Source organism: Xyrauchen texanus, chromosome 40 (genome assembly GCF_025860055.1).
Source record: "Xyrauchen texanus isolate HMW12.3.18 chromosome 40, RBS_HiC_50CHRs, whole genome shotgun sequence".
In the NCBI taxonomy this organism is placed as follows: Eukaryota; Metazoa; Chordata; class Actinopteri; order Cypriniformes; family Catostomidae; genus Xyrauchen; species Xyrauchen texanus.
Window position 1 is genome coordinate 3,054,395 of NC_068315.1, and position 9,271 is coordinate 3,063,665.

Below are 9,271 nucleotides of genomic sequence, written 5' to 3' on the forward strand. Positions count from 1 at the left end.
GCAGAAATGTGCTCGCCCTTACGAATAGCCCTTATGTTGTGACTCTCTCTGTCTTTGCATGCACATGAAATACATGAAATGTGTTCATCTTAAACTTTATTGGACAGGAGGTGGCGGTAATGTCTCTGACAGAACAGAGAGGCTTCTGAAGTCTGAAAAAAGATGCAAATTTTGTTTATTGTATTACTATTATCAGCCTGTTTATTTATTAATATACATTATAATAATAAATACATTTCTCTACATTTCCTTAAAAAAAAAAAAATTTTTTTTTTTTTTACAATTTTGGAAACTCTCCTTTCTTGACTGAACCCTGTGACAGAGAATATCTACGGGGAATATAAAACGTTTATATTTAAACAATATAAATAAACAATAGCAACCTCAAACAATAATAACCACATATCTAATCATGCAACAGCTGAATTACTGAACTATTTTCCAAAACTGCACATATCAGTTCATGCCAAATTATCTGCTGTTTAAATGTGTAAATTCAAGTGAAACTTCTGTTCTCATTTAGTTCGAGTGAATATGTTAAAGACATGTTGGGGGTGGGGGGCGTTTCGTCTATTTAGACTAATTTAATGTCAATTATTTTTTTTATTTTTTTTTTAAATAACCATGAACTAAAAAGTTCTCTAAAAACGAATTTTCCTCCTAAAGGAATTCCAAAAGTTCTTAACAATACTAATAATTAATTAATGACTAGTATTACTATGTTCCACTCCTACAATGAGATGGTTGTTTAAAAACTTTTGTGGCACCTTTCAAGCTTAGGCTATCTCACGGATGATCTCGACGCCAAAACGAGGCATATTTGAGGAGAAGCGTGACAGTGGGAGGGGTTGTCTTTCACTCATTACATGTGTTCTGGGACAGGTTAAATAACCCTCCCCTACCGTGAAGACGGGCATTCTCGGGTGAACTCACAGAGACACGCACACTCGGCAGGTCTTCATGCTTCTAGAGGGAGAACGGATTATGAACGCGTTCGGGCAGCAGCCTTCGAGCCAGCAAACGAGTTCCCTCCAGCACCCCAACGCGCAGGACATCCTGGACATGACTGTGTACTGCGACACCAACTTCAGCATGTACCAACAGAACCTCCATCATCACCACCACTCGCAGAGGCCACCTGCGCATCCTTCCAGCTATGGAATTGGCGAGTACACCTCACCCACCACCAACCCCTACCTGTGGATGAACGGCCCGGGTATTGGCTCCTCTCCGTATCTTTCAGGCCCTAACGGAGGTTCGTATATTCAGTCAGGATTTGGGTCGAACCAGCGGCAGTTTCTTCCTCCTCCAACGGGCTTTGGAAGCGCAGACCTCGGGTGGCTCTCCATTTCAAGTCAGCAGGAACTTTTCAAGATGGTTCGACCGCCTTATTCCTACTCAGCGCTTATTGCGATGGCTATCCAGAATGTTCAGGATAAGAAACTGACCCTCAGTCAAATTTATCAGTATGTGGCTGATAACTTTCCTTTTTACAAGAAAAGCAAAGCCGGGTGGCAAAACTCCATAAGACACAATCTGTCATTGAATGACTGCTTCAAGAAAGTTGCGAGGGATGAAGATGACCCTGGTAAGCCTAAAAGTTTATTATTATTATTATTATTTTATTCATACAGCAATTATTGCTTAATCATTTAACAGGCCTAAGATGTGAAAAAGTATATGTTGGTCAGATTTACATTATTGCGTGTTTGTGTTTTGCGCATAATGCTGCGAATTTGAGTTGACAAAAAAAATACTTGTTCCGTTCAGGGAAAGGAAATTACTGGACTTTGGACCCCAACTGCGAGAAAATGTTCGATAATGGCAACTTCAGAAGGAAGAGAAAGAGAAGAGCTGATGGGAACAGTGGAAACGCCAGCGTCTTGACCGTCAAACCCGAGGACTCGCTCAAATTGTCGGACACGGCGAGCCTGATGAGCGCCTCCCCGCAGAGTCTCCAAAACTCCCCGACCTCCAGCGAACCAAAATCATCTCCGTCACCCACCACAGAGAACAGCCCCTGTTTTAACAACTTCATCGGTAACATGAACTCGATAATGGCAGGAAACAGCAACGGGATCAGAGGCCGGGACGTCAGCTCTGGACACTTGGGGGATTTTACGCACGGCATGCCTGGACATGAGAATGCGCCTCAGTCAGAACCCAGTTATCTCAACACCAACAGACTAAACTACTACACTGCATCCCATAATAACAGTGGTTTGATCAACTCACTCTCCAACCATTTCAGTGTTAACAATCTCATACATAACCGGGATGGAACAGAGGTTTAGAGACGGTTTGTTTAACCTCTAATGTGCTCTGTGAGTGCATATGGACAATCTGATCTAATTTACATTAGACGTGTCAATGCAACTTCAATCCAGTGTTTTTAGTTGCATCAAAATGTTTAATTTACATTAGCCTACATTTGTTCTGCTAGACGAATAAATGCTGAAAATGCATCATTATGCATAAACATGAAAAGCCTTGGCCACAACAAGTGCCTTCTGAGATGCTGTTTTTTTTTTTTTTGTTGTTGTTTTTTGTAGAAGACATGTAGATATATTTTATTTAAGTCGATCGATTGTTTCTGATGTCTAAATAAATCTTGCCTATATCTGAAACGTCTGTACCATCAGTTTATTTTCTAACCAAAACACCACATGCATCATGTCGTGTGATTATCTGCTCAATAGCACAACAAACACAAACGCCTCGTGCATCTTTCTGTTCCCACGCGATCAGTGTTCGCATGAGAAGCATCAATTAAGCATGTTTACATGCATATGTTTGTTTGAAGATGTTTGCAATCAAATAATCAGTTTAATGGAACAACTTTTAACTGTGCGCTAATATACAAGTTTCAATTGCTCAGTGTCATCATAAACCTGAATGCATGTATGCACTTACATTTTTTTAAAGCTTTTATTTATCTGAAACCGTAGATTTCTATGCACTTTAACTAACCCCCATCCGATCAGCTATAACAAACATATTGAGTTGACAATTATTTATCAAAAGAATTTCAAGTTTAATCGAGCGTTTGAATTAATCCGCGCCCCCACTGCGCGCGCTCCTAATTGCTTTCTGCAAACAGCCAGAAACATTTAACTCTTCAATGTCCTCATTATACTAGTGAAGTGGTCCCAGTCTGTTTATGTGCACGCATGGGTGCTGAATGGCACAAACTCAATTAGGTGATGGTTTAAATAGCCTCATGCAGTATAATCTGCGGATTTATCCAGAGGTTCAACATCTTCTGCCATTAACTCATGTCCAGTCTGAGCTGCATGAAAACAGTTGATGAGACTGAGATATTTTCCGCTTGTCACTTTGAATACAGCCGATTTTAACAAGTCATTACAGCTTCATTATAGAGGAGTTCAACAGTTCGACTGTTTGTCTGGAGCATATATTTACACTCGGCGTATTTAATAGTGTAAAATGTTCTTTCATACGGATCAACTATGTGTGCAATTTACAAATATATACCCGTATATTCTTCAGTCTCACAGCTGTTCGTTATGTCATCACTTTGTTGGATGACTGTGTAAGTGTTAAAAGACACCAGAATTGGTATTGTATATGATTCATCTGGTTGCATTACAGCATGTAATGTGGTTTTTATTGGCCATGCACGTATACGGAAATCCTGGCGTTTTAGGGGCTACAAATGGTTTCCAGTCCGCATAAAAGTTTTCCTAAACTGTGGCCTATTTAGTCAGACTTCTTACACAAATAACTTTTTTGGTGCAATCCATTGCACATAACATATCAAAAAAGTCGATTAAATTAAACACTTCATAACTGAATGCACTCCGGCGCATGAATGAAGCAGAACTGACAGGAGATTCGTGTCCACGGTGCTGGAACGCAAACGGATCTGGCATCACCAGAGACCTCCCGCTGCTCTCCAGTGAAAACATGGAGACCGCAAATCTGGGAGCAAATTAAAGCACTCAGAGCGCATTTCCCCCAGTGCGCCTTTATTGCAACAAAGGAGGACATTCTTGTTCCATGATTTTGGGGTGGATTCTCCTTGAGAGAATATATCACGATTAGAATATGACACGCGATTGCAAAGGGAATACATTTTGTAATGTAAATTAGTCAGATTTATTAATTTGTACATATGAGACAAAAAAATAGGCTACAAATCCCGTTAATGAGGCTATTCAAAGACTTCACACATTGCACATTAACCTAAAAAGCAAAACTGTATTTGCAGTTGAAACAACATAAAAGTTTGTTGAAATAGGCCTGAAAGTAGCTGGTTTCTGTGCATTTGCTTTAACAATGGTTCAAATCGACAGGCGCTTGATGCGTCCAGTGAGGCGCGCGCACCTGTGAAAATTCTGTTCATATGTAGCTACAAATTGACGTCATCAGACATCGATACTTCGCCAATACACCTTCTCTCCCGCTGTTGTTTTTGCATATGTGGATGAGGTAAATATGCCAAAAAAAAAAAGTAAAATACAATATGGTTTAAAGGAATATATATAAAAAAATAAGTAGCCTAATAAATACAAAAATCATGTTACAGTGCATGAGGCACTTACAACGAATTTGGAGGGTTTAAAGGGCAGAAATGTAAAGCTTATAATGTTATAAAAGCAATTGCTTTATTTGTTCTGTTATAAATCGTATTATTCAAGCACAATTTTTAAAAGGTCGCTTTTACGCTTATTTTACGCTTAACGGCGTTAATTCGTCATGGCAATGAAGTTGCACAATTGGATATTACTTTACAAGGGTTGTAAGCGATTTTATCACACTAAAATCATCTTAACAAGTACATCGTTGGCGTTTTGTTGCCATACTTCTGAAACAGTGAGTATAGATTTAGAGTTTATAGATTGGCCCCCATTCACTTCCATTGTAAGCCCCTCACTGTAACCCAAATTTGTGCTTTTTTTAAAACCCTAACCCTAAATCGAAATACATTTTTGTGGTGATCAACATTATAAATGCTCATAAATGCTGTTGAATTACATTGTAGTCTTCCAGATATAGGCCTATTCATTTTTATCAATAAAACAATTATGAAACACAAACTTCGGCAACATACAAAAATGTCAAAATGTTGTTTTGGCCATTTCATGAAATATTTAACACAAACTGTTTGTGACAACTTGCCCCATCTTAATGAAAAATGCTATTGACCCGAGAACACAGTTCTACATTTTAGGTTAAAATCTGCCTTCGTCAGTGCTTATGTTATTTATGTATTTTTATTTATTATTATTATTTTGTGTTGTTTGTGTGTGTGTGTGTGTGTGTGTGTTTGTTTACTTGTTTAACAGCCAACATCTATCACACAAATATGATTATAATGGAAATATGATTTGCATTTGCAAACATTATTAGCCTATCATTTAAGACAGTTGTGAACCAAATCTATTTAAATTCTTATTTTACTGAAATAAAATGTTGTGGCCATTTCAAAATGATGAATTATATATATTTCCACCATTTTTAACCAACAGAGTATCTGAAAATTGTCTGAAAAATACTTAGTAATTCAAACATTTAACAAAGTTATGACAATTCAGACAATATAAGCAGCCAGAATTACGTCATGCACATTTTCCTTCTTGACCATTGGAGTCCTAATAAATCCTGAATGTTTTTTTAGATGGACATTGAATTGAAGATTTTGCACCATTTTAAAACTGCTAAAGGTTTGGACCAGTCTGACCGCCGGGCCCCTGGGGCCTTCACCCTTCACCTCTCCCATCTCCCAGGTGCCAGGCCCCTATTCGTGAGGTGAGGGTACCCTGGGGCAGGGATTGGCCAGCATGCCTCTCTGTGGGGGTCTCGAAGGGTGGTGATGTTCTTCCAGTCCTCCTCCTGTGAGGTAAGACCATAATCAGAGGTTTCAATTGTATGGTGCAACATAAACTAGAGCTTCATCATAAACAGATGCTGCTCAGACCTCAGAGCAAGAAATTAGATTGAGATTATTCTAATCTAATCCAATCTGATAATCTGATCTAATCCTGTTTCCAATAGCAGGAAGAGGAAATATCACTTTCTACTGACATATGACACTTGATCCTTATGCGGAGACACTGGGAAAAGGTTGTTGTGTTAACTGAGAACACAAATCACCAGAAATTACAACATCAATTAATCACAATCAGTATATTTTGATTGGAATAAATGCCCCCTTTCATAAAAATAATCACACTATATTTTGCTCATTTGCATGCTGTATTTCTGTCAAACACCGCTCACACTTAACCCTCATTGACCAAAATTAAAACAGTTGTTAAAGCAATGAAATAAAAGCTTGTTGTTTTCTAAATATTAGTTGAAATGGCAAAAAAACTGAAACGCACTTTGAAATGTGTCAAGATTTGAATCTCCCAGCATGACAAAGTCAAACACTTTTCATTTTTTACATTTTTCAAATTACCAGCATTATAAGTTAAGCTCAATCGACAGCATTTGAGGCATAATGTTACTTATCACAAACATTTATTTCAAATTGTCACTTAATAAGCAAAATCGTGAGGTACTCGCAATGGATGTGAATGGGGGCCAATCCATAAACATTAAAAATACACACTATTTTAAAAGTATAGCCACATGACGTAAACAATATGCATGTTAGCATGATTTTAGTGTGATAAAATTGCTTACTATCCTTTTCTGTTTAAAGTTATCCAATTTTACAACTTCGTTGCCATGACGACGTAATGCCATGAACCCTGAAACCACCGTAAAAACGATTTGAACAACTTTACATCCCAAATAATAAACAAGTTTTAACAGAAGAATTAATATAAGGGCTTTCATAAAATCAGAAACTTTTCCATTTTATTATTTTTAAACCCTCCAAAAATTGGCCCCATTCACTTCCATTGTAAGTCTGGGGCAGTGGTGGCTCAGTGGTTGAGACTCAGGGTTAATGACCAGAAGGTCGGGGGTTCAAGCCCCAGCACCACCAAGATGCCACTGTTGGCCCTTAACTCCAGGTTGCTCTGGGGGCATTGTCCCTGTAATAAGTGCACTGTAAGTCGCTTTGGATAAAAGCGTCTGCCAAATACATAAATGTAAGTGCCACAATGTTTTAAATCAGCCAGAATTATTTTTGTTAACTTGTATTGAACCTGGAATATGCCTTCAATTATTACAGTAGTGAATTTGTCACCTTGAAAACATATAGTTGCAATTTTGTGCCATTTTTCCCCAAAGCAAAATGTGCCAAAAAATCTTGCTTTATTAAATCCAATGGCATCCTCAGACACTTTCAGTGAGGTAGAAAATGTCATAAATATCAGTGCTTGGGCTTCTGAGGATTAATGTTGCATCACACTTCTCAGCTGTCAAATAGTTCCCAGATGAGGTACTGAGCGCTCGATCAGTCGGTTTGTAAAGATAAACAGAGTTTGGCTGGAGGAATTGTGTTTCCGTCAGCACTGATAACACTCTGCCTGGGGAAGTACAGTCACTCAGCGAGTCGGAGATCGAGACCGAGCTAATGAGTTACTGAAGTATAGCGTTGTACACTTGGAGGTGTTAAACACCATTGCCATTAGCAAAACAGATGCGTTTACCTGCTAGACCACAAGAACAGGCCCAGATAGACCACAGGTCAAGACACCGCAGGTAATCAACAGTTATTATATACTAAACCTGAAAACAGCTTTTATAGCTTCTCTGAAGTCAATCAAGTAAATGCTGCGTTTCTTACTACATCTTACATTAACTGATATTGTACATGTGTTTAGAACTTGTGCCTATCAGAATATAAATATTTGGTTTTCTGGTACGTATTGAACATAGCTGTTGCAAATACGGCCGATTTAATCTTGTCACCAGAGGTTTTGTTGAAATTGCAAGAATGTGGGCCATCCTAGTGTTTCGGATCTCTCGGAAACAACATGCCCACTTCCCGTATGATCATGTTGAATTAACAACACTCACACTGTTCTCTTTCTCCCATGCGTCGCAAAGATGAAGTGAATCGGTTCTTTCGGACAGTTCATGTAAATGAACCGGTTCAAATAAACAATTCCTTAAATGGAGTTTTACAAAGTTTGGGAGGAGCATGTTCATTTAATCCGACCACAATGCCAGAGTAAGTATACATAAACCGCTGCTTACCTCACTGCTGCGAAAATACTTCCGGCACCCCTCCTCCACCCCATCTCCACTTTTTACTTGACTAAACTCAAGTAAAGTCCAGTGGTGTACAGAGTTCGGGTCGAGTCGAATTAATGCAAATGAACTAGTTCACACATATGATTCACTTGAGCTCCACTCTGCCTTAAAGAGACTTTATCACCTTATTTGAAACTTTTAAATATTTAGTTAATTGCTGCTGTATATCACTATATTTTTATAAAGCAGGGTGTTCGATTTAAAAAAAAAAGGGGGTATTCTTGATTTATTAGTGAATATTCAGCATAAATTCATGTTTAGGTTAATGTTATCACACATCAGACATGCATGATTGCAGAAATATATTATATAACTTTTTTGATTAAATTACGGAAACAAAATTACTTTTCCACGATATTCAATTTTTTTGAGATGCATCTGTATGTATATACACTCACTTAAAGGATTATTAGGAACACCATACTAATACTGTGTTTGACCCCCTTTCGCATTCAGAACCGCCTTAATTCTACGTGGCATTGATTCAACAAAGTGCTGAAAGCATTCTTTAGAAATGTTGGCCCATATTGATAGGATAGCATCTTGCAGTTGATGGAGATTTGAGGGATGCACATCCAGGGCACGAAGCTCCCGTTCCACCACATCCCAAAGATGCTCTATTGGGTTGAGATCTGGTGACTGTGGGGGCCATTTTAGTACAGTGAACTCATTGTCATGTTCAAGAAACCAATTTGAAATGATTCGAGCTTTGTGACATGGTGCATTATCCTGCTGGAAGTAGCCATCAGAGGATGGGTACATGGTGGCCATAAAGGGATGGACATGGTCAGAAACAATGCTCAGGTAGGCCGTGGCATTTAAACGATGCCCAATTGGCACTAAGGGGCCTAAAGTGTGCCAAGAAAACATCCCCCACACCATTACACCACCACCACCAGCCTGCACAGTGGTAACAAGGCATGATGGATCCATGTTCTCATTCTGTTTACGCCAAATTCTGACTCTACCATCTGAATGTCTCAACAGAAATCGAGACTCATCAGACCAGGCAACATTTTTCCAGTCTTCAACTGTCCAATTTTGGTGAGCTCTTGCAAATTGTAGCCTCTTTTTCCTATTTGTAGTGGAGATGAGT

General features: G+C 38.7%; 1 protein-coding gene across 1 annotated transcript; it reads left to right on the forward strand.

The window, feature by feature from the left end:
- Positions 1 to 942: 942 nt before the first annotated feature.
- Positions 943 to 2,294, forward strand: LOC127633208 (forkhead box protein I2-like). Its single transcript, XM_052112131.1, has 2 exons — positions 943 to 1,588; positions 1,771 to 2,294. The coding sequence occupies exons 1-2, from the start codon at positions 961 to 963 to the stop codon at positions 2,292 to 2,294; spliced, it is 1,152 nt and encodes a 383-aa protein (XP_051968091.1). The 5' UTR covers positions 943 to 960.
- The last annotated feature ends 6,977 nt before the right edge of the window (positions 2,295 to 9,271 follow it).

What these genes read in the sequence shown, in the direction of transcription:
- LOC127633208 (XM_052112131.1), top strand. Translation starts at nt 961, where the DNA reads ATGCTTCTAGAGGGAGAACGGATTATGAACGCGTTCGGGCAGCAGCCT. An exon ending in GAGGGATGAAGATGACCCTG is followed by an intron (nt 1,589 to 1,770) that starts GTAAGCCTAAAA and finishes TGTTCCGTTCAG; the next exon opens with GGAAAGGAAATTACTGGACT.